The sequence below is a fragment of the Typha latifolia genome, chromosome 11 (genome assembly GCF_019914945.1).
Source record: "Typha latifolia isolate L0001 chromosome 11, TyphaL0001v2, whole genome shotgun sequence".
In the NCBI taxonomy this organism is placed as follows: Eukaryota; Viridiplantae; Streptophyta; class Magnoliopsida; order Poales; family Typhaceae; genus Typha; species Typha latifolia.
The window spans coordinates 7,569,956-7,596,248 of NC_133096.1; the positions used below are offsets into that span (position 1 = coordinate 7,569,956).

General features: G+C 38.1%; 5 protein-coding genes and 1 pseudogene across 5 annotated transcripts; 4 read left to right on the forward strand and 2 right to left on the reverse strand.

Annotated features, from left to right (window-relative positions):
• Nucleotides 1–1,758: 1,758 nt before the first annotated feature.
• On the forward strand, nt 1,759–2,462 carry LOC140797309 (histone H3.2). Its single transcript, XM_073150650.1, has one exon. The coding sequence runs from the start codon at nt 1,851–1,853 to the stop codon at nt 2,259–2,261; it is 411 nt and encodes a 136-aa protein (XP_073006751.1). The 5' UTR covers nt 1,759–1,850; the 3' UTR covers nt 2,262–2,462.
• An 81-nt stretch (nt 2,463–2,543) lies between these two features.
• Nucleotides 2,544–6,145, forward strand: LOC140797765 (VAMP-like protein YKT61; annotated as a pseudogene).
• A 2,333-nt stretch (nt 6,146–8,478) lies between these two features.
• Nucleotides 8,479–11,644, reverse strand: LOC140798293 (uncharacterized). The gene is made up of 9 exons (XM_073152104.1): nt 11,323–11,644; nt 11,155–11,253; nt 10,905–11,064; nt 10,654–10,833; nt 10,426–10,560; nt 10,238–10,320; nt 9,958–10,051; nt 9,774–9,874; nt 8,479–9,372 (listed from the first exon to the last, which is right to left on the reverse strand). Exons 1-9 carry the CDS (start codon nt 11,601–11,603, stop codon nt 9,324–9,326), a joined length of 1,182 nt encoding a protein of 393 aa, XP_073008205.1. The 5' UTR covers nt 11,604–11,644; the 3' UTR covers nt 8,479–9,323.
• A 913-nt stretch (nt 11,645–12,557) lies between these two features.
• On the forward strand, nt 12,558–14,597 carry LOC140798099 (exocyst complex component EXO70C2-like). The gene is made up of 2 exons (XM_073151837.1): nt 12,558–13,057; nt 13,554–14,597. Exons 1-2 carry the CDS (start codon nt 12,680–12,682, stop codon nt 14,565–14,567), a joined length of 1,392 nt encoding a protein of 463 aa, XP_073007938.1. The 5' UTR covers nt 12,558–12,679; the 3' UTR covers nt 14,568–14,597.
• A 1,720-nt stretch (nt 14,598–16,317) lies between these two features.
• On the reverse strand, nt 16,318–17,126 carry LOC140797569 (uncharacterized). Its single transcript, XM_073151125.1, has 2 exons — nt 16,751–17,126; nt 16,318–16,670 (listed from the first exon to the last, which is right to left on the reverse strand). Exons 1-2 carry the CDS (start codon nt 16,988–16,990, stop codon nt 16,485–16,487), a joined length of 426 nt encoding a protein of 141 aa, XP_073007226.1. The 5' UTR covers nt 16,991–17,126; the 3' UTR covers nt 16,318–16,484.
• A 4,584-nt stretch (nt 17,127–21,710) lies between these two features.
• LOC140798081 (uncharacterized) lies at nt 21,711–26,202 on the forward strand. Its single transcript, XM_073151809.1, has 9 exons — nt 21,711–21,952; nt 22,045–22,154; nt 23,020–23,138; nt 23,227–23,324; nt 24,002–24,089; nt 24,174–24,308; nt 24,401–24,494; nt 24,851–24,996; nt 25,914–26,202. Exons 1-9 carry the CDS (start codon nt 21,891–21,893, stop codon nt 25,959–25,961), a joined length of 900 nt encoding a protein of 299 aa, XP_073007910.1. The 5' UTR covers nt 21,711–21,890; the 3' UTR covers nt 25,962–26,202.
• The last annotated feature ends 91 nt before the right edge of the window (nt 26,203–26,293 follow it).

Consider the following 26,293-nt stretch of genomic DNA (forward strand, 5'->3'; position numbering starts at 1 on the left):
CTTATAGCTTTCACTTTGGGTTGCGGTGACCGCTGTAGAGCCATAACGAACTATGACCGCTTCTTAAAGCCTGGCCCATTTGCACTGTAATGGGCCGGCCCATGAACATCGAGCTTTATGGCAAGGGATAGGTAGAATCCAATGTGAAGTATAGTCATTAGAATGTATTAAAAGATGCTAAACTTTACCTAAATTTAAACTTGTAGTAGTTTAGATTCTTTAATAGTTAATACTAGTGAGTACATTGAACATGGACAGATGCGAAGTTTATGGTTGGTTAATTTCTCGCTAGATTCATTGAATGAGGGCACGATTCAGGTCGGCAATTTTCGGACAGTTACAAAAGTTAAAAGAATAAAAAAGAGCTCCGTGTATAACGTCTATGTTCAACGAATCTAGTGACAAATTAACTTAATTTGTCATCCGGTTAGGTACCAACGACTTAAACTATGTGCATATAATGCTCTAGCAAAAAATTTATCATATATCATTCAAGTTAAATTAGAGTGGTTCATTTTACTATAAATTAGGATTAATTATAGTTTATGTTTTGTAGTTTGGCTTAATTTTATATGACTTTTATATATTTTTAACTTAAGCACGTAACATTTATATGATTATAACTAAAATAAAATTATTATTTTTTATTTAACTACACTAGAGGTCAAATTTGAAGATCTAGATAAAATTATAGAAAATTATATATATTTTTCGATGTATCTAAAATAATATTAATAAATTTTAATATAATAAAAATATGCATATATTTATTATATTTATATTATTTGAAAAGTATTATTTTAGATGTGACAGAAAGCTTAACCAACTCTAAAGATGATCTTCAGATTTAATATATGGTTTGGTTAAATATAATAAAAAAAATAACAATTGCATTGCAGTAAAGACTTGGTAGGTTAAGTGTTTAAGTGAAAGTTATACCATTGGTTTGTAATTGAGCAAAATTACAATGGGGTAAGGTGTAATTCCCCAAATTATTATTACTTAAGAGTTAATTTTACTATTTTATGCAGTGCAATTAGATCTAGAGACAAGGTAAAACAACACGTTCGCTCACTGATCATTTTAGCTAATCAAAACTTCTCCGTGCAATGCCAAAATAATTATATTTAAAAATAGTTTCAGAGTTGATAAATATCAGAAAATAAACCAAAAAAAATATTATAAAATTAATCTTATTTCTAAAGTATACGATGCCTTAATAAAATATCTTTTCGCAAATCAGTCTAAAAGACGGTAAAATAAAAGTAGGATAAAAACTTACTATTTATCCTTTTAAACGAATCTCTAGTATGTTTTCATTATGCATCATGCTATATAACAGAGTGATTTAATATTTATTGTCCGACTAATATCTGCATCTATAATAGAATATTAAGGAAAAAAAGAGAATATAGATGTGATTTTGTTATCCTCCGTCTTCACCTCATTAACACATCATCTGTTTTTAGCCAATCCATTTTTGCCAACAACATGATTACACGAAGTTCCTGCATCAGGCCTGTAGTGAATCCGCGCCATTAAGGAGCCACCATTCCCACGGATCGCGATCCGCGTGCTCTCCTGAAACAGCATCCAGATCGGCAGCTTCCTTCCAATCGAACGGTAGGGAGATCACTCTCGCAACCCACAAGCGCCAAATACCACCATTTTTTTTTTTGGTTCGAATTTTCCCTCCTTCCTTCCCCGCCTCCTTTCCCGCTCTACAAATACTCCCCCAAATCCCATCTACATCTCACCTCCTCCAGTCTCTCCCCAATCAAATCGTAGCTTTAAATCTAATCCCCTTTTATCCTCTCTCTCTCTCTCTCTCTCTCTCTCTCTCTCTCTCTATGGCGAGAACGAAGCAGACGGCTCGCAAGTCCACCGGCGGGAAGGCCCCCCGGAAGCAGTTAGCCACGAAGGCGGCCCGGAAGTCAGCCCCCGCGACCGGCGGCGTGAAGAAACCACATCGCTTCCGCCCCGGAACCGTCGCACTTCGTGAGATCCGCAAGTACCAGAAGAGTACGGAGCTGCTCATCCGAAAGCTCCCGTTCCAGAGGCTGGTGAGGGAAATCGCGCAAGACTTCAAGACCGATCTCCGGTTCCAGAGCTCCGCTGTGGCGGCGCTGCAGGAAGCGGCGGAGGCGTATCTTGTCGGGCTCTTCGAGGACACGAACCTCTGCGCGATCCATGCGAAGAGGGTCACGATCATGCCCAAGGACATCCAGCTCGCTCGCAGGATTCGCGGGGAGAGGGCTTGAAATATCGAAATCTCACGATTTAATTTAGTGTTTGTTAGATGTGCTCTAGGGTTTGCTTCGTTCTGTGTAATTGGATCTCGTTGTAGAGGGGAAGTGGAGAGGAAATGGTTTCATGTTTCATCGCACGTCATGGAGCGTTTTATGACAGCGTTGTATGATCACTGATCTTTAACATCTTATAACGTAATTCATCTTATCAAAGTGTCTATGTAGTCACGTGGTGTATATATGTGCGCATCTACGACAAGAGGAACGATCCGCTAGGTTTTCCTCTCTAATCCGATGAAGATTACCGCTCTCCTTGTCCTCGAGTGCTCGATCGCCGGATGCGGTGGTGCTGGCGAATGCCTCCGACGTGAGCCATTTCGGCTACTTTTAGGGGACCGCTGCGAAGGAATTCATTCTCTTCATTGCCCGCACCCTCGCCAAGAGAACTTCCCCCGGCTAACACCAGTCCGTACAGCACGAAGGTTTGGATCGGTTCGATCTTGCTCCTTTGGGTTTTATTGGCCTCGCAATCTTGTTGCTCTTGAGATGGATATGCCCTTTGGTTTTAAGTTTACAACACCGATACGATGTCTGCATTGATAGTTTTCTTAGATTATTAGAGAATTGCTTGGGACTAGGTTCGGCTTTAAAATTCAATTTCTATGGATTTCTACTGGACTAATCTCAAGTGTGGATTACTGAAGCTTTTCTTTTTTCGATTGGTACTCCAGAATACAAGGTGCATTCTTATAATCGGAATGGCCTTTGTGCGTTGGCATTTATGGATGATCATTATCCTCAACAATGTATGTGCTTTATGGTTCAGTCACGTTATCTTAGATGGTTTTGGCAGCTATAATTTTGCAATTCTTAGTTCAGAATTTGTTTTCAGAAATAGTGTTATCTAGCTAAAACTAGTGAAATTTGAGTTTTATGGTAAGTCAAAATGTTTTTCTATTTTATTCTTAATGTCAAAAAGTATTTTATTGTGCTCGCCATCCTTTTCGGTGCCTTGTTGTGCAAACAGATGTCATGTCTATTCTTAGCATGTTATGGACCGATTAGGCTTGATTTGTAACAAGGGCTTTCTCTGATACCAAATTGTTATGGATTAATTAGGCTTATATCTATAATAAGGGTCTGCTCTAATACCAAATTGTTATGGATCAATTTGAATCGATTTGCAATAAGAGAGTCATACTTCAGTTAGAGTGAATGATGGTTGATGGAGAAGATGGAAATGGTGGATCCGGTTGTAGGAGGAATGATAATGGGAGTACGGTAGAGAGAGAGTTTAATGTACTACTTTTAGCTTATTTTACTCATACTTCTTACACAAACTCAATGTTAAAATAATTTATCAATGCTTAGATGAATAAATAATTTTTTAATATTTTTATATATATAGAGGTCAGATACAATGAGTCATGCTATGACTAGCTTTAAAGGCTAATACGATTTGAATTAAGATTTACTTTAAAATTTTATATAACTTAACTGGACTTCTCTTTAAAGTTTACTTAATTTAACTAGACTTATTTTAAAGAATATAACTTAATTTAACTTGATTTAAAGATTCACATGATTTAATTAGACTTATTTTAAAGACTTACATTATAAATTAATTAAAAAATAAATAGACTCGATCTATCAAGTTTAATGTTTCCATGATACCGTCTAACTTGCTCCGGTTCGCATCATAGCACCTTTTAACATCATACACTACATCACAGTTTCGCACTCACTAAAAATCACATTAAAGAAAGTGTGCCCTAGTGCATGAGTTTCAAGATTTTGGGAGGTTGCATTAATAGGAAAACCTTAATGCAGTTGTTAGAGCAACAAATTAGAAGTCGTACAATTGTCAATATTATTGATTGGCTAATGTATTTTGGATGCACGAAAGATGAATGTAGCATCTATTCTCCTAGGACTTTAGAATCTCAAAGTTGTAGAGTACCCATGAAAAGTTCTTATAGTTTGTTTATTGACAGGAAAGAAAATTTAAAACACTTTACCAAAGCAGGCCTAATATTTTATTTCATGGGGCTTCTTCAATACATAAGTTGGATATTTTCTTGTACTACCTATGTCTTTATAGATATGAGCTTCATTTCTTGGTACTCAATGTTCTACTTGCATTTCTACGATGATATGGCTTATCAATTATCTATACTCAGTGGTGGATGGTTGGTGCAGACCAGGTAAACATATGTAAGGATAATTTGGTCCTGTTAGTCTTTGCAGTCTGATTGAATAGATTAATACTTTTGAAGGTACTAGATGAATATCAAAAAACTATTGTGGAGTCATGGGGAACAACTCAGACAGATTCAACCATGGCCATACTTGAATGATGCTTTAGCAAAATTTCAGGTCTGTAATCTTTTTGATGTTGTGATCATAAATAGTGGAATAAGCGGGTAATCTTTTCTACTGGAGTCATTGCTGAAGTTTGGACATTTTCTTTGCTCATAAATTACTGTAAAAGAGAGCAGTCTTTTGGTTACACTTTTATAAATAACTGGTATGCTAGAGTTCATTTCTCTATATCTTGTTGAGAGAGAGAAGCACACCTCTTGGTTCTGGTAGGAGTGCATTGTAGTTAAAAGTAAAATAGCTTCAGAATTGCTTCATCCAGATATATCCTTCATGAACTTAATTATTGTTTTTAGAATATTTGTTTTTCACATCTTGAAATCTTGAATTTGTTAGAGGAGATGTTAAACTTTCAGCTCTTGTTGTAGCACTACGCCTGTTATATGATTACACTCTTCCATTACTATTTTCTAGACTCGCATTGGGTGTAAGTATCTATTTTATCATTTTCTGTCTATTTCACTAATTGTTCTTATATATGAACTGCCTTTTTTTTCTTAGGCTGACAAGTTGCTGAAAATTCAGAGGGACCTGGATGAAACCAAAATCATTCTTGTAAGTGGCATTACGAACATTTGGCTAGGTCTTTCTGGCCGTGCCAAGATATGTCGTTTGCCTTCCTTTCCTTATGTATGGAAGGATAGGGATCCCTCTTATAGCTAATGAAGAAAAGAGGATGTGGTTGCTTTCAGTATGTTCTGAATAAAGGAAAATATCGAAGCTATAGCTCAGCAAATTAACAACATATATACACAGCACACATTTCAGTAAATGGGAGCAATTAATTCAAGCACCTAATCTTGTTTCCGTTATACTCTTGGTTGTGATTTTGCCTTTCTATCAAATAATAAGCAAGAGATATTAGTGGCTATTAATAAAAGTTCACCGTCTGTGCAGCTTATGTTTTGTATCATTTGTATTATGCACTTGCAACATAAGACCATTGATAGTGTGCTCGCATGGGGCGAGAGGTTGGATAGCCTAGTGGAGAAGAGTTCAGATCTAAGCGCTGCTTCCCAGGTAAGAATGCAAAAAGGCACTAGCTACATTCTATATTATTTTTTCTGGAAAAATAAAACATAAGAAAACACTGTCGCAGAGAAAGCATCACACAATTACTTTAGGGAGACCTACAGGTGTGTAAAATCTGAGTAGCACTTAGTATGTGTATTGCAAACTTTATGTCTATATTTTTAAGGTTATAATTGGTCAAATTACCATTTTCATACACTATTTCTCTGATATTCTTGGTTTTCCTATTGTTCATTCATCAACAGATGTTCTACAAGCAGGCTAAGAAAACCAATCAGTGCTGTACGGTGCTTTAGGAATGAAACTTACTTTACAATTTCAGATTTTTCGAGTGTTTAATGATGTAATCCATTTGCAGCAGCCCAGATGCGAAACACAATTTATGGTGTTATTAATTACTCTCTTTCATGTTTACTACTCATTCATTGAATTGTTTGGTAAGCTGATAGCATACCCTTTTTTCATTTAACTCCTCAAGTGATGTACTGGAACAGCCATATCTAAATGTAATACAGTTAAGAGCATTAGTTTTTCACCTCTTTGATATATCAAGCCTTGTGATTGGACTCTATTCGTCTGCTAGCTTTATCTAATGTTCAATGTGAAGAATGTCATCATCAAGTAAAGCTTATTATGTAACTGTAAAGTTGAATGTAGTGTCGTAGAGCCAAGTTCTGTGAGGTCATAGCACTCCTTGTCCACTGTCTGTCTGAGAAATGGTGAAAACAGTTGCCATGGCAGAGTCGGCAAACGCAGACTCATTTCAAATCCATTACGCTTACAAGTTTGGGATTTGGTGCGCATTGAATGTATGTCAATATATCGATAGTGTACATCTAACCATTTGATTTTTCTAATCTAATTTGATGACTCTTGTATTTATTTTTAAGTGTAATTAGGACTAATGTTTATGCATCTGATAACACATTCTGTTTGACCCAGATGAGTCGATTGCTCCTTTTATAGGTTTTTAGTAAGTACTCTTGTAAATTAGGAAACTCTGTAGATTATTCTATAATATTAAAATATAATGTATCTTATTAATTTATTATCTTTTGTCTTAGCCCACTAACTCCTTAATATTAAGAGAAAATATAACGACTAAGATTCTCGAGACAGTGAAGGTAAGATTCCAAATATGGCCGAAACCTTCATGGGCGTCACCACTCCCAAGAATATGACACATTGAAGCACGTACAGATACACTGCTGGCGTTCACGTCCCCCGGACTTTCTGGCCGCCGGCCAACGGCCAATCTTATGAGAAGATTACAAGAAGATCCCATTTCGTCTCACATAACAAATCACGTATGGAGAGACGAACAAGTTCGGGAAGCGGCAGCGGGTAAAACTGGAGTTATGGCTTGAAGCCGGCGGCCGGAATCGTGTTGGTCCAAATCGTCCTCGATCGCCGGCGTCAACATCCTCTACGAGTTGGCTATGGACGACGGCATGAACAGCAGCGCCATGGGAGCTTATCGGTATCTCTTCGCCGCCGCCGGGGTCCTCCCTCTCACCTTCTTTTCCGGAGAGGTGACCTTGTACTACTAATTTTGTAGGAATTATAGAGTAACGTGCAGTTGATATTAGTTAAAGAAGCTCGTATTATTATACGAGTATTTTCGAGTTTGAAATCCAGCGACGTCGATTTTTGCAGTTAATCTCTGGCAGATTATGCCCTTTGCATTGGTGGCCTATTTCTTGAGAGAGTTGACTCAAATATTCCAACTTATATATGAGAACCAAACATTTTGTCTAATCTAAAATTAGCCTAGGAGCTTAATATCTATCAAATAAAAAAAAATAAAAAAATGACCTATGCATACATGCATTTTTAGTTTATATTTATTCAAATTTTCTTACTTACTGCCAGTATATTTGCGTTCCATTAATTTCTTCTTTATTTTCTTTGATATATAAGTGGATTACAGGAACATTAGACCAAAAAAAATGAACATCGCTTTCTTCTCTATTTTCCTTTGGATAATGACATATCTCTCACTCTCTCAGCAAGCATCTTGAATCACAAATTCCTTTCTTTTCTCTGCTTTACATATCACATAGCACTTAGAAACCCTAAATAATCATAGCGACGTTACAGTCATTGTCTCTGAAACATTAAAATTGTTTAGTAAAGAGATGTAACCCGAGCATAAATATTATATCTCCATAGTCTTACTCAGGCGTTTACATATGATACCCAAGCAACACAAAGGCATATACTATTATACTATATCAATCTTTATATTGGATTTGAGATATGAAGGAAATTTTCAAGCAGTGTGATACTTATCTGACAGAAAAGATTTGCCATCATATACCATAAATTCACAGAAGGATTGTTGTTGTGTTGACAGAACCATTGAAGTGAGCACATATTTGGTTGTTCTCTCTGAACTGCATAGCTTCAGAAAGAAGTGGAAGCAAGAGGAAGCTGAGAAATACATAGAGTAAAAGAATATTCTCAAGTCTCTTCTTACAGAACAACAAGGTGGAGGAAGCACTTCCGCCTTATCTTATGATACAACAATGCCCATTTTATGGCTTTTGTGGGTTTCCCTTGCTGGCCATTAACTTAGACTAAAATTCATAAGCAAAAAATTTGTCAAAATAATATATCCTACAAACATCTTTCTAGATTGCATTTGCGGAAACCAAATCTTATCAAGTGGCTAAAACATGATTTGAGAATTGCTCCACCTTGTTTTACCTGTGATGGCTGACTAAGGAGATCCAACAAGGAACCAAGCAATCATGTTTACTACAGAAACAAGAGCTGTATTCAAAGAGATGGCATAACATCTTTATAGACAAATGAGAAATGTAAACGTGTTATTTTCTTTCTCATTCAAGACTCGAATTCAAAATTAACATCATCTTCATTTCTTTTGACATGTTTGACACAAGGAACTCTACCTCTCCAAGGAGGGTATCAGTGATGGGATTAAAACTACATAAACCAAACTCTTGATGTGTTACATATGAAACTTAACACACACAGGAATAAGTAAACACTCATTGCAGTAGTCAATCAAGCTGGCTCCTGGAATCATAAAAATGCTCTCCCTTGATGATCCTAGATCACCTGTTAATCTTTGTTAGTCTTTGCATGCGACACTTGCAAAGAAAATATAAAATATAAATCCTGGGGAGCCTTCCCCTGCTACTGTATTCTTTTAATGCTTTCTTGATGGTCTATATGTGGCTCTTCTTTATCAGAAATGGTGGGAGAGGCTATTTCTTTGCATCAAGTTCTGGATCAGCATATGTGCTTTTCAGAGCCATCCGAGCAACCACTTTCCAGCCCTCTTCTGAATCAAATCCTGGACCCTCATATGCTTAACCGCTGTTTCAAGGAGCATTTATCAACAGCTTGTCCAATGACCTAAAACTGAAAGATGATAATGTGCAGTTTTCCTGCCATCTCTCTCCAGCTCTTTTTTTATCAGAAATGGTGGGAGAGGTTGTTTCTTTGCATCAAGTTATGGATCAGCATATGCTGCTGTTCAGAGCCATCTGAGCAACAGCTTTCCAGTCCTCTTCCAAATCAAATTCTTGACCCTCATATGCTCAGCCGCTGTTTCAAGGAGCACTTAGCAACAGATTGCCCAATGACCTTAAACTGAAAGATGATAATGTGCTGTTTTCCTGCTATCTCTCCCCCTCAATACAGCATAGATCTAAAGGTGTCTATGCTCTGGAAGTGTCTGGATCTGGGAAAAGAAAAAGAACTTGAGCATAGTTATCAAATGATGTGCCATAAGGTGAAAGCAGCATTCCATATGAACAGTGCTAAATGCTTGATGTGCTAGTCAAATAGAATGCAAATTATTAGTACATTCAATATGCTCCCATAAAACAGTTAAATATATACACTTCAACAGAAAAGAATTTTATTTTCCTAATCCTACGAGTAAATATAGGCCATCTTTGCAAATACACAGGGTTGTCATACACATTAACAAGTTTCTCTTGATCATTTCATCTAAATTTTCACTGGGTTCTAAAGCAAGTAAGTTTGCTAATAGCCTCATAGTTTACTTGAAGATAGTAGAAGAAAAACACTAGTACAAGCCATGGAACTATCAGGTAAAGTGAAAGGTCTCATGTTTACCTTTTAGTTATTCTCAAAGAATTTACAGAAGTCCAGTGGTTGTATTCATCCATTTTAATTGTAAAGGAGCTGGAACTACGCTTGCCTCCCCCGCCATAGGCCTTGCATTACCAATGCAGCTCCAAGAATTATCCAAAGAAGTTCATGAGATGAAGCGACACTATTTTGGTAAAATAATACGCACCTTAGCAATTTCTGAAGTGTCAGTTGCATTGTCTGTACTCCTTAAGCAGATCTTCAGAATACCTGTCTTCATAAACACAACTGCTCCTATAGGCCTAGCAGGGGGGAAAATGATTTAGTGAAAACAGATGATTATTTCATTAAAGTTCTGAATATTTATCCTTGTGTAAGCAGACTTGTAACATCCTATTATACTAAAAGGAGTTCTGAAGAAAATGAAGAAAGCTTGCAGTATGTCCTATAAAGCAAGAGGCTTGTATCTATCTAACAGAAGCTTATACCTTAAGCCTGCTGCTGCACTTCTCCTGCTAAGTTCCAACCCAATTTCATGACTCAGATTTGAATTTTCATCAGCCCTGATTGCCTAGCAACAGCAAAAACATGGTCCCTGGTAAAATCTATTAAAACCTAAAATGCACCAAGTTTGCCAATGCAATAGGCTTTCCAAAGTTCTCATCTTGAGAAGTACCAGGCATTCGCCGTATAATCCTCTTCCCAGCTGAATCTTGAAAGGCTTCTCCACCAGCTTACTCGCGGTATTCTCACGGGAACAAATATATGACCTCCCCTTGGCGATCAAATCACTTGCATCAAGTTCTAGAAGCTGAAATTCTCAGACACAACTAACCAAATTCAGCACAAAGAACAAATCCATAAGCAGCCATTACAGTAATTGAAAAGGAAAGAACTTTTCTACCTGCTCAAAAACATACGGATTTGTAACAGAATTTAATTTCGCACGCACATCTCTAATTCCAATATTAAATTCTTTAGCGTCAGGAAGCTCCCAACGGCGTAGGTCGGCATCTTCTATATAACTCATAACGGTTCCAACCCGCTCCAATTCTTTCCCCTCCAACAAGCTCGATAACTCATCCTATCAATCAATCAAACTATAAATTTCAATAAATTAATCATACAAACCTCAAAGAATAAATCTAAACTAACCGATTCCGGTTTCATCTCACAGTACTTCTCATTGAAGTAATCAAAGACGGCGCGAGCACTGCTCTTGCTCGGATCGACGCGTAGCTCGAGGTTATCCGGAAGTTGCCCTAATTGCGAAATCCTCGTCAAGGTGGATTTTCGGTGATCAAAAGCTACAATCCTGCAGTATTCAATCCATCCAAATCCGCAACGCTAATTTCCCAATAAAAATCTTTTAAAAAAATCTTTTTTTTTTTCTTTGAGAAGTTACCGGGGAAAGATTCGAGAGATCTCAACGGCAAAACGATCCGGGCCGATGAAATCAAGAAGGTAGCACGTCTCGAAGCCTCGATATGTGAAATCTTCCGCACTGCAAGATAGAGAAAGAGGAGGGAGTGAGGATGAGAAGTGAGAGGAAGGGGGTGGTGATGTTACCGACCTGAAGGGGTGGAAGGAGGAGAAGGGGAGGGCAAGAAAGGGGAGGCGGAGGCTGGAATGGAAGAGGTGAGCAGAACACGCGGCGTAGGCTCCGGAGAAAGAAGGGTAGTTGTAGAGGGCGATGTGGGACCCCGCGTTGGATTCGTCTCCAGAGCCGAGTACTCCGGGGTGCGATTGGAGCAAATCCAGAGCCGACTCCGAGCGGAAGCCTCGGGAGTCGGGGACGGCGAGGGCGGAAGGCTTCCGTCGCGTCCCGAACGCGACGAGAAGGAGACGACGCATCGAGCGGATCGAATCGGACCCGAGCACGAACCGGAACCCAAACATACTTGAAAGGAAATTTTCGAAAAAAGACCCAACAATTTGAAAATTTCCCATCTATCAGCTCTGACCAGTCAACGCTACGTAGGACCCAGCGCCGCTCCGGGTCTCGCGGGACCCACAGAATAGATCTGACCGTCGTGCTCAGCTCGACAAGCGGGACTCAACGTGATCGCACGTTTCCCAGGTCGCCGCATGCCACTAAGGCGTATGTTGAACAGCCGACGTGGAAACCTCCTCCTCTCTTACGTGGAAGCCATCAACTATATACGCCTTATATGGAATTTATTAAGTTAGATATTTTCCCTAACCATTAATGTACTAATTTTTTTGATCTGTTATAATTTCTTTTTACAAAATTTCAAAACGTATATTTTAAAAAGTTTTTTTCTTTTTAACGTGGAACTAAAATTAGGTGGAACATGCAGCATAAATTACTCGTTAACACCTTGGAAGCAACTGTCATGTGTTCACCTCCTTCCTAAGTTTCCTCCCCCCCTCTCGTCTCCTTTCCTCTTCCAACCCTCCCAGAGAGAGAGCAAGGAAAGAGAGGACAAATGGAAATAACCCAACAACTATCTTCTCTTCCTCGAGAACAACAAGAAGACGAGCTCTCCAAACCCGACAGCAAAGATACAAAAGACAAAGAGTGCGAGCCTGACCAACCAAAAGAGGAAGGAGAGCAAAAGGAAGAGGAGGAGGAGAAGAAGGAAGAAGAAAGCACCGTGGTCGAAGACGACGTCCCCGATATCTCCGCCCTCTCCGAGCAAATCGACGAGTTCCTTAGCGTTCTCGATCGCTTCAAAGATGCTAAAGAAGAGAAAGCCGCGCGGCCGCAAGTACCCGAAACCGCCGTCGAGCAGTTCGTCACGGCGGTGGAGAACGAGATCGCCAAATACGAATCCGACGGCGAGGAACTCCCCCCACTCGACGCCATTAACCGCGTCTCTAAGTTGCATTTGGAGTTATCGGGATTCTCTCAAGACGCAAATTACTACAACGTAACGAATAAATCCGGTTGCGTTCTCCACCACGCCATGTGCTTCCTCGAGGACGAGTTCTTCTCGCTCCTCGAGGCCGGATCTTCCGGTCGACCGCACGAGGCGAGTCCTAAAGAGTCGAGTTCTTGCGAAGCCAGTCCGGCGTATCCTAAGGAGACGGTTGAGAAGTTGCGCGATATTGCGGCGGCGATGATCTCAGCTGGGTACGGGACGGAATGCTGCGAGGTGTTCAGCGCCGCGCGGAGCAAGGAGGTGGAGGCGGCGGTGTCGAGCATCGGGTACGAGAAGGGGAGCATCGACGACGTGGTGAAGATGCCATGGGAGTCGTTGGAGGGAGCGATCGCAACGTGGATCAAATCCTTCCGGCATTTCGTCTCGGTTATCCTGCCGGCTGAGCACGACCTCTGCAACCAGGTTAGCTAGTTAGATTGCATAACAAATTTTTAGAACCTCATATATATATATATATATATATATATATATTAGAATTAACTAACCGTTAAATTTTGAATAATTTTAAAATAAATAAATGAGAATATACTTATTCTATTTTTTATAAAATTAATTTTTTTTATTAAAAAACCTTAAATTTTTTTCTAGTAACTACTGAGACTTAATTTGAAAATTAATCCGATTGGTAGTCATTAGTCACATATGTTTTGCCATATCTATATATAAATGTTAACTTTAGAAGGGGGCATACAAAAGAAATATAAAAAAAAGACCTTTTAGAATAGGTGTTAACTGTTAACCTACATAGAAATACTACTAAGTATTAAAATTGGTCCTTTTTAATTCAATAAAAGCAAATCAGAAGGTTAAATGGAAAATATCTATAAGATAAGGTGTTAATAATAAAAAGTATGATATTCCAAAAGTTAGCTAATAAACTTTTCCGTGAAATTTCCAGGTCTTCTCCGTTGACCCTGATATATCTACCACCCTCTTCCAAACCGTCGCCGGTGGTGTTCTCCTCCACCTCCTCGTCTTACCGGAGGCCGTTGCCATGACCAAGCGCTCGGCGGAGAAGCTCTTCAAGGTGCTCGACATCTACGACGCCCTCCGCGACGCGACTCCCACGATCGACTCCCTCCTCCCCGACCAAGCCGACGACTCCTCCCTTGCCGACGAGCTCACATCCGTGCGCTCCCGCCTCGGCGACGCCGCCATCTCAATCTTCTGCGACCTCGAGGGCTCCGTCAAGTCCGACGCCGCCAAGACCCCGGTCCCCGGCGGCGCCGTTCACCCTCTCACTCGCTACGTCATGAACTACATCAAATACGCATGCGAGTACAAGAACACACTCGATCTCGTCTTCCATGACCACCACACCCCCTTCTCCGCCCAACTCATGGAGCTCATGGATCTCCTCGACTCCAACCTCGAAGCCAAGTCTAAGCTCTACAAAGATCCAGCTCTAAGTAACATCTTCCTCATGAACAACGGGAGATACATAGCCCAAAAGATCAAAGGCTCATCCGAGATCAATATGCTTTTAGGCGAGACGTGGTATAGAAAAAGGTCCTCCAATCTGAGGCAATACCATAAGAACTACCAGAGGGAGACGTGGGCGAAAGTGCTCGCTTGCTTTAAAGACGAGGGGCTGACGGCGGCGAAGGGCGGCGTGCAGAAGCCGGTGGTGAAAGAGAGGCTGAAGAGCTTTAACTCGTTGTTCGAAGAGATACACCGGACCCAGAGCGCGTGGGTGGTGAGCGACGAGCAGCTGCAGTCGGAGCTGAGGGTGTCGGTGTCGGCGGTGGTCGTGCCGGCGTACCGGTCGTTCCTTGGGAGGTTTGCGCAGTGCCTCACGCCGGGGAGGCAGACGGAGAAGTACGTCAAGTTCGGGGCGGAAGACTTGGAGAGTTATATTGACGAGCTCTTCGACGGGAAGGTGCCGGCGCCGGTGGCGAGGAGGAGGACATGATGATATAGGGGATGGGGAGAAGGAAAGGAGAGGAGGGATTTATGAGTTGACCTTTATATTTAAACATGAAATTTTTTTTTCCTATAAAAAATATATATTCGAGAGATCATGTAAATGTTTGTGATTTTCGAAATTTTTTGTCTCTCAGTAAGATTATGCTTGAAATAATTATTTGAATTTTATTTTCGACGACCATTAAAGAACGCTGTAGGATAAGACTAGTTTATACAAGGATTTGGTATCTGGGCCAACCATCCTCACTTAAACGACTCCAAACGGGCTAAACTTATAGCATCATCATCCGAACATTATGCCGGTGGTTGAAACTTATTCTATTAGTTTATATTTTTAAATCAAGCCATATTTTAAGCTTAATATAAGCATAAATTAAGCTTAATTTATTTCAATCTTGATCGAGCTTAAAATTTGGCTTGAATTAATTAAGATTTGAAATTACTTATTCATCGAAGCTCGAACTTGAAAATAGTTTAAAACTAGCTCGAATTTTGAAATAATTTTAATTCAAGCTTAATCATATATATAGGTTTGAAATTATTTTAATTCAAGTTTGATTAAAGCTAGGCTCAATTAAACTCGGCTCAAACATGACACCTCTACATTCACCAACGCATTACAAAAAAAAGAAGAAAGAAAACTCAAAATTGATAACACACGGAGATGTGTCAAATAACCAAACAACCGATAAACTCTAATCGCGGGTGAAATGACAAGGAAGGGAAGGTAAAAATTAATATTAGCAAGGGAAGATCCGCCATAAAAAAAAATCCAAAACAACACACCGTAACCCATCAACCCCAAGTGAGAAACAACCATTAGCTGGAATTAGCAAAAATGAGGCGAGAAGGGGCCCGGCCACCCTCCCACCCCTTACACCGTGCCAACTGAAGGTAGATACATATAAAGGGGACCCCTTAGCCTCTCTCGCACCTCCTCGTGCTGTTGAGCGAAAGTGAGGGTAGTCCCAATAATGGGGCGAAAGTGAGGGTAGTCCCAATAATGGGAGGGGAGGAGGTAGATGAGGAGAGCAGAATGGGAGAGAGACCATCAAGGTCGGAGTTAAACCTCTTCCCTCCGCCTAGCCTGACTTGCTAGGGGGAGGGAGAGGAAAAAAGATGCAGTCGTGTAGCTAAGGAATCCCTAGTAGAGAAAACAAAAAGATGAGAAAAAATATATATAAATTAATAAATTTAATTATTGAGCCTTAAATCAAATATCAAAATTTAACCCAAAAGGGGCCCATTAGTGCACGTCTTTTTCTATCTCTAATATCTGTTTCATATGATATTAAACCTCACCATGTAAATTCCCAAATCAAGAGGTTCAAATAGTTCAATCAATGTGACCCCTCTCCTATGGCCTCTATAGTCTCAACTTATCAGTGGGTAGTCGATATGATCATGACTTAAGATCTTGCTTGCTATGAATTTAGGCACCTTGTTAACTGATTTAGAAACCCTTAAATTAGTTCAATAATTAAATATTTTTTTATATCTAATTAAGTTTATTCTTTAAAAAATTAAGATAAAAAAATCAGACTAATTATTTGAGTTTGGAGCTTAGTCTCGGTAAACCAAACAAGGCCTAAGTTTCTTGTACTTTGAATTATTTCAAGACCAAATGTTAGGACTTATTTCAAAGGTTGGAGAGCAACTTTCTTGGAAGGACAAGCATGCCCTTATACAAGTATGTTGGAGTGGATGAGCTTAGCTAAGATATAATACTTGATTACTGGACTCGATCAAAGGATATATATACTGATATAATTATAACACAAAGTTTCCAGATACAAAGAAATCAAACGCACCCCTCTAGTGAGACAACAAGAGAACCAACAAACAAACAAGCTCTTATTTAGGGGTGCAATTCGATATAAACGAGTCCATATATGCACTCTGTTTAGAAGAGGCCGTGGTGGTGCTTATGGCTCCCATGCTCTTTCACCTCCTCCTCAGCCTCTTTCTTCTCGTGGTGCTCGTGGAACGTATATCCTCCGCCCGCCACGGCGGCGGCGGCGGCGATCTCCTCCTCGATCTTGTGCTTGTGGGCGTGCTCCGGGTCCTTCTTGGCCTCATGCTTCTCATACTATTTTCACAAATCAACTAAATTTATTAATTTCTCGTCCAGAAAAAGACTAAATAATAATTTATTTTATAAGGAATTACCAGAGCAAAGGCGCCGGCGGCCAGGGTGCCCATCTCGCCGAGATGCTCCTTATGCTTGTGATGCTTCTCCTCCTTCTCGTACCTCACATAATCGTCGTTCTCCGAGACGACCGCCGTGGCCGTGCTGTAACCGCCGTCGGCGTCAGTGCCGTAGGCGGTCTCTTGGTAGACGACCTCCTCCTCGGCCGGCTGCTCCTCCTTGTGGCGGTGGAAGAGGTGGTGGTGCTTCTCCTCGGACATTTTTTATGTTAGCTAGTAGTGTAAGCAGGGAACAAAGTTTTTGCTATTATCTTTGTGGAAAATAGCAGTAGCGGGGTGGGGTTTATATAGGGGAAAGGGGTGGTGTGGCGACGTTATAGTTGGACGGTTGTGATTTGCGAAGATCACGGATATATGCGACTTTTAAAGCGTCGGTTGTAGCGAGTGGATAATGCGATCGCACGTATAGTTTTTTTTTTCTAGTTATTAACACCCTTGGTCACACCCTCCCTTGCATAAAATTGTGACACGTAGATTAAAACGTGGTCGGCCCCACCCCCCCTGTGTCGGTTCAAGTAACTCCGCTTCGGAGGCCCCGGTGTTTGACCGAATGAGATGAAATCCGCAACCCTCGTGAACTATTGGTGGTCAAATATTGTGGTCAAGTGTTGATGTGTAGTTTTAATGCGTGGATAAAGTCTGGAGACCCACATGGATTATTGAGCGAATAACGGGGCACTGTCGGCAATTGGATAATGCCGAGAATATCCTCAGATCGCTTTCTACTATTGCATTAACAACAAAACTTCTGTAATTAGTGACTGGGGGTAAAAATGTAATATTATAAAGTAATGCGTATTAACAGGGGTAAGAGTACCAATTGACATTAAAGTGGTTATCAATATTTATAATATCTTTTAAATGCTGTTGAAAAGTAAAATATCCTAAATGACTGGAGTAATAAGGTAAAGACGATAAATTATTAATTAAGAATATTATTTAATAGGATAACTTGTTGCTTTCAAGATGGTATTTTCTCTCTATCAAGACCTAATTCAATCTTAATAAAATTTCCAAAGATATATGTCGAAAATTTTATGTATTTAATATAAATTTTTATTAATTTTAAGCTAAGTTTTAAGTGGGTATCATACATTGTTCATGATTCATGATGGATTGCTGGTGAAATTAATTTAGCTCAAAGAGTTATTGTTATATATTCACTATTTCAAATTCATAAAGAGAAATAAATAAAAATTGGCTCTAAAGTGGTTACCGTGACAATGAAAAATAAAAAAAAGTGAGTTTAGTACCATATTGAATATTTTAGAAATATTAGTATGATATATAACTATATAAGTGCCAAACTTCTTATTGGCTTTATGTCTAAAAAATTGTATTTATTTTGTAGGTAAAGGATATTAGATAGCTTAACTCACACACGAGTCATCCTGCCCGGCTCGACATGCGGGCCAAGTCCAAATTATTTTTTGTTTGATAAATGTTCGAATTTGGTTAGGTTCGGGTCAGTTGGTTGGTTGAACCCGAATTCGAAGTTGTGTGTCCATTCGATTGGAACAGTTAATCAGTTAGTTAATTGAACCCAAAGTGGTGCATCCCTTCATAATAAAACTGTTAATCGGTTTAGACTCAAAATGATGTATCTATTCGTGACCGGTCATATCCTTTCGTCAAGCCATTTTAATCTTACAAATAGGCTGTCAATATGTATTATTTTTACATAGAATCTAATTTATTCTTTTCAAGTCTTGTTCAAGTTTTTAGTCTACAATTGGGAAAATATAACACGATTCAAGTTTGACAATGCATTCGAGTAATTGTTTCATTTTAAATGCAAGACAGTTGTAATAACCTAGGAGACCGATGTCTACTATTTCAAAAGTAATTGATGGATGACAAATTTGTCTTAAGTAAATAGTGTCTAACACTAGACTCGACTATACCGAATTTTATAATTATGTAATTTACAAGTTTTTTTTAATTTATTCACTTATTTTGTATCAAATTTTTTATGACTTTTGAAATTAGATTGTTACCGCCAACAATATAAAAAGAACTAGTGCACTAAAATTTTAATTAAATATAAGATTAATTATATTTCGATCCTCTCAACTATTATTTTATATCACTTTCACTCAATTTAAAAAAATGGACACATTTGCTTCATAAATTATCTAATTATATTAATTAGTCCTCTCCACTAAGGACATTCTTTCGAAAAAAGAGGATTATTTTATCTATCTATTAGTTTAAAACTTTTTTTAAAAAAATCTCTATCAGAATTTCTAATAAAATTTAGATTAAAGGAGCTTAGTAATATATTTAAATAGTTTATATGATATATCTGTTGTTTTTTTTTCTCCACGAGTGAAAGTGATGAGCTTAAATATATAATTAACTCTAAAATATCTAGTACTCTCTTATTCATATCAAGAATATAAAATATAGTACCATCGATAACGACTAACTCTTTTATAATGACGAGAACACCCATACATAGAAAAAGATAAAGCATGGGTATAATTGTCATATTCCTCGTGATTATATTTTGTTAAGCTGCATGATAATTTTATAACACAAATTATAGGATTATTTACAATTCATCTCCTACACTGTCTCATAATACTAGGAAGTATCTCACTCATCAAACAACCAAAAGAGCTTAGTTCTCTAGAAGGGTTGAAATAGGCTACAAGAGTTGATTAGAGGGAGTATAATTTAGATTATAAATGCACCAGATTAATGTGTTAATTTAGATTTAATGATGAGCCCTTAAATCACCTTAACTAGTTAGATCAAGCCCATAAAAAGAAAAGACTAGAGATAAAAAATACAGTTTATTTTGGCAATGATGATAGAGGTACTTTCTTTCAGGTGAAATTTAATAGCAAATTAAACTAGGGCCACAGAACAACCCAGAGGTAAAAAGTAAATTGCCTAAGAGTTACTACTGTGCGTAGGATACCTAACTACTAAGTCTCAGTCTTGTTATACGCGTCTTTTCACAGAGAAAATTTCCACCCGTTGCATTCAGAAGTCTGCATCTTGGTAAGTAGAAGTTGATCGAAGTCGACGTTAGGGAGTAAATAGAGTCCTCTTATCTCTTCACATTTGTTGCCTTAGATGAGAGGAAACCCACCCATCTCTCTCTCTCTCTCTCTCTCTCTCTCTCTCTCTCTCTCTCTTCTCTTTTCTTTCTTTATATTTTGGCGTCAAAAAGCTTGACGTTACTCTCTCTCATCACAAGTTAAGAAGATGTCGGCAGCTTATAAGCCTTCCCTAGAAGGCTAGAAGGAGGAAGATGACATCTACCGACTTTCGAGCCTCTCTCTCTCTCTCTCTCTCTCTCTCTCTCTCTCTCTCTCTCTCTCTCTCTCATTGACCAGTACCCTATGAGATTACAATCTCATCTAGAGATTCTATCTCACGAAAGCTTAATTAACAGTAAAATTAAGGGGTTTGTTTTTTTTTGTTATGTAGACACTTTTCTTTTTCTTTTTTTTAAACAATTAATATAATTTTCTTAAAAAAACGGCACAAAAGTACATTAGGTATCCGAGAGGATACCCTCTAAATATATATTCAAAATTCTATGTAAAGAGTTGGAGATCGAGTTTACCAGATAGCTGAAAAATTCTAATCTCTGTCTAAATTAGCTATAACCAATTCGTAGGTTGGTTAGCTTCTCTTAAGCGAATAGAGATAGTATAGAACCTTGCCAAAAGTTAAAAAAATATCTAAAAGCATATTCATGGGCCACCATGGTCTCGAAGATTTCAACCACAATACATTGGAGAGAGATTACGAGTCAATATCGACAATGATGTTTTAATAATCAAGCTTAATAGCTTTTAAAGTTGATCGAACCAAAACTCGCTCACCCCGCTTTGGGCACAAGGAGTCAAGAGCTGCGACAACGCGGCGATGGAGTTTCTCATTTGTGTGTATATCTTTTTAAATTCTATATTTATATATGTATATTTTTCAAAACCATTAATTTTTGGTATATCACTTTTTTTAATAAATATATGTTAAAATCTTAATACTTTAATACAAAACATAATATATGCAAGTAAGAATAAGAATAACCTTTTACATACAAATTAATGAAAATTTTATGGTTAGTTTGGTTTGAGAGTTAAAATTTTTAAGAGGCACCCATATAAAATGAGAAAAATCTTATTCTATTATAAGCTCCTTTGTACTAATATAATAAGTAAACAATCACTTAAATAACTGCTTTGAAAATGAGAATAAAACTGCGTGCATCATACGCTAAAACTTTTTAGATACATTCATAGTTCTAGAAATTATTCTCCCACAATAAGAGCACAATAAGATATCAGTCCATAGGACTAAGGAAAGAATGAAATGATGTGCTCTGTGACTTTATTCAAAGAAGACAACAAAAAGTCCAACATAGCTTAGAAAGGGAACTAAAAGCAATTGGACCCAAGAAAATTCCTCGTTGATCAAATTAATGACCAGATAGCATAAAAATTATATGACTATCTATTAAACATAGGTAAGTTAAAAGGGAAATTATTCTTCTATTTTTTTTTTTGGCTCAATTTTAATTTACCTTCTTATACTTCAACTTAAAAATATAATGTCTTTATGGTCATAACCAAGTTGCAATTATTAAAATTTTCATGCAAATTTTGAAATTAATAAAGTTCATTGAAGAAAAAATTTCTCACAATACTTAAATTGCTAAATAATCAAACTATCCACATAAATTGAATTTATGTGGAGGTAATTAAGTCTTTTAATCTTCTGGTTAATGGGTGACTAACGGTTATATTCCAAATCCAGACCGAACCCGAATTAGGCTCGGCCCAGTAACAACTCAGAGCCCATTGGGTTGAATTGGGCTTTCCCTTTCCCGGCCCGAGATCCGCAGCACAAAGCCCGACCCGCAAACCCGCAGCCTAAACCCCCAGGCCCTAAACCCTAATCCGCCTCGTCTTCTCCTTCTTCGCCCTCGCCGCCGTTGGTTTCCAGGGTTCCAATTCAAGGTCCGGTCCGTGAGCACACTTACCGCCTAAAATAGCCCTAATTCCATTCCTCTCCTCTAAAGATACTAGTAGGAGTCGAAACCCTATCTCCGGTTCGATTTTTTCTCCAAGGTAGAAGAAAAATGCAGCACGACGACGTGATATGGCAGGTGATCAGGCACAACCACTGCAGCTACATGGCCAAGTAATCCCTCTTCCTCTCCACGAGAATTGTTTGATTTGGGAAGTAAATTTTGGTTTCGTACGTCGAGTATTTAATGCTTGGGTATCGTGTAGGATCACTACTGGGATCTTCTGTAGAAATCCGAATAATGTCACGGGGATTTGCAATCGGAGCTCATGTCCCCTGGCTAACAGCCGCTATGCCACGATTCGTGATCATGAAGGTCTAAAGCTCCTCCTTTTGGTAGAAACTGTGGTCTTAGTTCTTCTGTAATGTGCCAGAACTAGTGACTCTTCCCTATCGTGTTCATATTGTAGTATTAAAGATGAGTTTTTATTGCGGCGGGGCCGATTTCTTTGCCTTGTTTTAGCTTCTGTTCAGATTATTTGAGGTTTGGTCGAGTCATTGATATTAGGAAAAAGATGGAATTTCTCTTACAAAAATAGAGTAGGATATATGACATCTAATATTACTGCTTTATTAGCTTTTCTGATCGGTGCATTAAGAGTTCTGAATTGGTTTGTAGCTTATGGAGATTTTTAAAGATGGTTTACTATAGAAATTAACCAATTATGTGGATCCTGGAATTAGGAATAGAGCTATGATTTCAAGAGAGTGGGTCTCTAGTTTCCACCTTAGTGATTTTAAAAAGTATCAGGATAAACATTGTCATTCCAACATAAATGAGAGATATGGAGAAGTTGAGTTATAACATTACCTTGCAAACAGATAGATATTGAAGGAGAGGAAATCTTGGCATAGAATTTTGAATAAAAATGTCAGCCCATTTATTAGTTTGTGAGACTTCTTTATGCTAATCATGAGAAGAGAACTTGAAGAGCACCTTGCCGTAGTTCATTATTTTCTTTTTAATATCATAAGCAAAGTAAAAGCCCATAAATGTGATTTTTGTTTTTAGGATGCGATAGAGCTTTTGTGTGGTTGTTAAAGTTGACTGATATAGGTTGTCATTTCTTACCTGTAATTTCTGTGTGGTTTTTAAAGCTGATTGATATAGATTGTCATTTCTTACCTGTAATTTCTGTTTTGCACTAATGGTTAAAAAATTTGAATATTGGGTCTTGCAGGAGTGTTTTACTTGTATATGAAAACTATTGAAAGGGCTCACATGCCAAATAAATTGTGGGAGCGAGTTAAGCTGCATAGAAATTATGAGAAAGCTCTTGAAGTTATTGACAAGCACTTGGTATAATGCTCTAAATCTGTAACTGACCTGATAAGATATGCAAGATCTGGTAAATCTTACAAGATGCTGACAAACATTGGTTTGGCAGGAATACTGGCCTAAATTACTTGTGCACAAAGTCAAGCAACGCCTCACTAAGATGACCCAGTATCGCATAAGAATGAGGAAGCTTCAATTGAAAGTGAGGTAGGGATTTATGTTAGTTTGATCTTCCTCAGATTATGATTTGTGCAGGGAATCATGTAGGCCAGTATAGATTTTTTATCCACAAAGGTACCTGTCATGCTGGAGTGCTGGTACACATTTTGTGGTGTTAGGGAAGAGGAAGGGGTGTCTTATTAGTATTTTGCAGTAATATCAACCTTTATGTGGCTGTAATTTTACATGTTTTACAGGCAGGAATTACTGTTCTAGTTTCCCAAAAGAGTTGGTTAACTTCGAGTTCAGTGTCTTATATAGTGAAAAGGTTAAATGAGATGCTTGTCAGTATCCAACAGTAGCTCAATGTTTTACTTTAGCTCCACTCCAAGGACATCGGTCATGGCTGTACTTTCAAGATTCTTGTTAAAATATTGAAGATAAGATTCTTTTAATGTAATGAAAACAATTACTCTCCATTTCCAACACATGTAGGAGGATAGCAGCAACCTTGTGCCCTATGTAGTGAAGGAAGTCTTTCTAAATCTTACAAAAAGATAAATCTGAAAGATTTGTCTCAGGATCATGAGCAAACCCATAAAGTATGCAAACACCTTTTTTTTCTTGTTGTAGGTCATACTTTCCCCCATTTAAGTAAATTTTGTTTCCTTATGGAAGGTGAAGATTCCTGCACAACGTTATATATTTTTCTCTCTCTATTTTAGGGAAAAAATAATGACAGTTCCTAGAAAAGAAAAGAAACGAGAGGCTAGGAGGGAGGAAAAAGCTGAAAGAGCTGCTATACTTGACAAGGTTCTCCATTATGCCCCACTGGAGCTCAGACCTTATTGCCATTTTGGGAACATTTAGGAACTAACATATATAGTTGTTCTGCAGAGTATCGAAAAGGAATTGTTGGAGCGTCTCAAGAAAGGTGTTTATGGTGACATATATAATTATCCTGTTGAGGCTTACAACAATGTCCTTGAAATGGAAGGTCTACAGCCAACTGCTGAAGAGGAAGAGGAGGAAGTATGGTTTCAACAACCTACATTATTTTGCAATTACTTCTGGTATATATCCATTTTATCATGGCTTGTTTGTGTTTGTTTGATAAAATCTAGGAGCCTGAGGTAGAATATGTCGAAGGTTACGATGAACTTGAAGAGGAAGAAGACATAGAAGACTTTGGAGGCTTGCTAAAGGATGATGAGTATGGTAAAGATTATTTTCCTTCTTTTACATATGTTTAGGCTCCCTTGTAGAAAATTGATAATCTACTACCATTGACCTTCTAAAGGTGGCTTCTTTTACCTAGAACTAAGACAATACAACCACTGGTTATTTTTAAGGCACTATGAGAGTGTATGAATGCCAATTTATTGGTTGGCAGTTGCCAACAAGAACCCGATGGAGTATAAATAGTTGGTTATTGGTTTTAGTATCCTATCGTTCTTTTCTTCTTGGATTCTAAGTAAACAGCAGAAGAAAAGTTTACCGATTTTCTGACCTTGTTATACTGCTGTTAATCCGTATAATTTGAGTCCTCTTTATTGATGATATATCTGGTGCAGTTGGCATGGATGAAGATGATTTACAAGATCCATCTGATCAACATATTGCAAAGAAAACGCGTAAAGGATCCGGCTCTAATTCTGGAAAGCTGGATAGTAGTGAATCTGGCGCAAATGTGAAAAGAAAGGGGAGGGTTATTGTTGAGGTAAAGTGCAGTTTTCTTTTTCTTTTCAGTGATTGCCTCACTAGATTAAATTTACTTTTAAAGACAACCTTCTAAGTTCTATTTCTCTGTATGAAACCATCCAAAGTAAATACTGGCCAAGTGATATACTGATTTTGTAGTCCCTTGGGTCTCAGATTAATTTCAATAGGATGTGGAAGCAAATGGTTGAATTGAATATTTCATAGGTTATATTTTAACATTGACCTAGCACAAGGCCATCTCCTTGCAGCATCCTTATATTATGCCTGGGGTTTGAAGTTGTTTCAATATATATATATATATATAGTCTCTCTTTTGATAGCTTTCCAGTTGTTTCCATCCATATATTTTTTTTCTCTTCACATTAGACAAGCAGTGGTACGTGTTTACTGAGATTGGTAACACTGCATCTGTTATATTTTTTCCATCTTTTAGAGGGCATGAAATATAATTATTTGTACTTAAGATGGTTCCGATATGCAATAATGCTTTCTGGTTACATTCTTTGCAACCCTTATTATTACTCTATTTTCTTGTTGAACACTTTATGTACATAGGTTGAATGGATAGTTAAACATTCTATTGGGGAGTCCAGTTATGTTCCCTTCAGCTCAAACAAAACCATCAACTAGATTTCTTCCTGCAATCCTAATTTCTTATCCATGTAAGTTGGAGGATCAAATTTCGGATAGGTCATCCAGAGAGAGAAGAAAATTGGTCTTTGCAAGAATAATGGTAAATAGAAGGATGGATGATCATAGTTAATCACAAGCTCCTCTACATGGTCTTTACACTTTTGACTGATTTGCAAGTTATCCACATTCTTTACATTAGTTAGTTTTTGTAGTTCCTATAATTTTTAATGCTAGAACTCAATAACTGTGGACAAACTATTAACATCTACTTTGTCGTGACAGGTTGAGGGCGAAGATGATATGGGCGATAGACAAAGGACAGTGATGTGAGATCGACTTAGAATCCTAGATTCATTCAACCCATCGCGCAGGAGAAATGCCTAGTAATACTACTATAATTTGAGTTTACTTCAAAGAAACGGCAAGAGGACGACATCTCCAACGAAGCCCAAAATTTTGTGATGTAATAGTTGTCAAAACATTTTTAGTGAGGCCAATGTGTTACAGAACTCATAATTCTTCAAAGAAAATTATACAATGCGCTGCCATAAAATGCCCCCTTTTGGGCATATGTTTTTTTGGTTCATGTTCTGTGAATCGATCTCTATATTTGGTTATTATAGCGTGTTACACAGAAGAATTGCTTCCATGAATTATCCAGC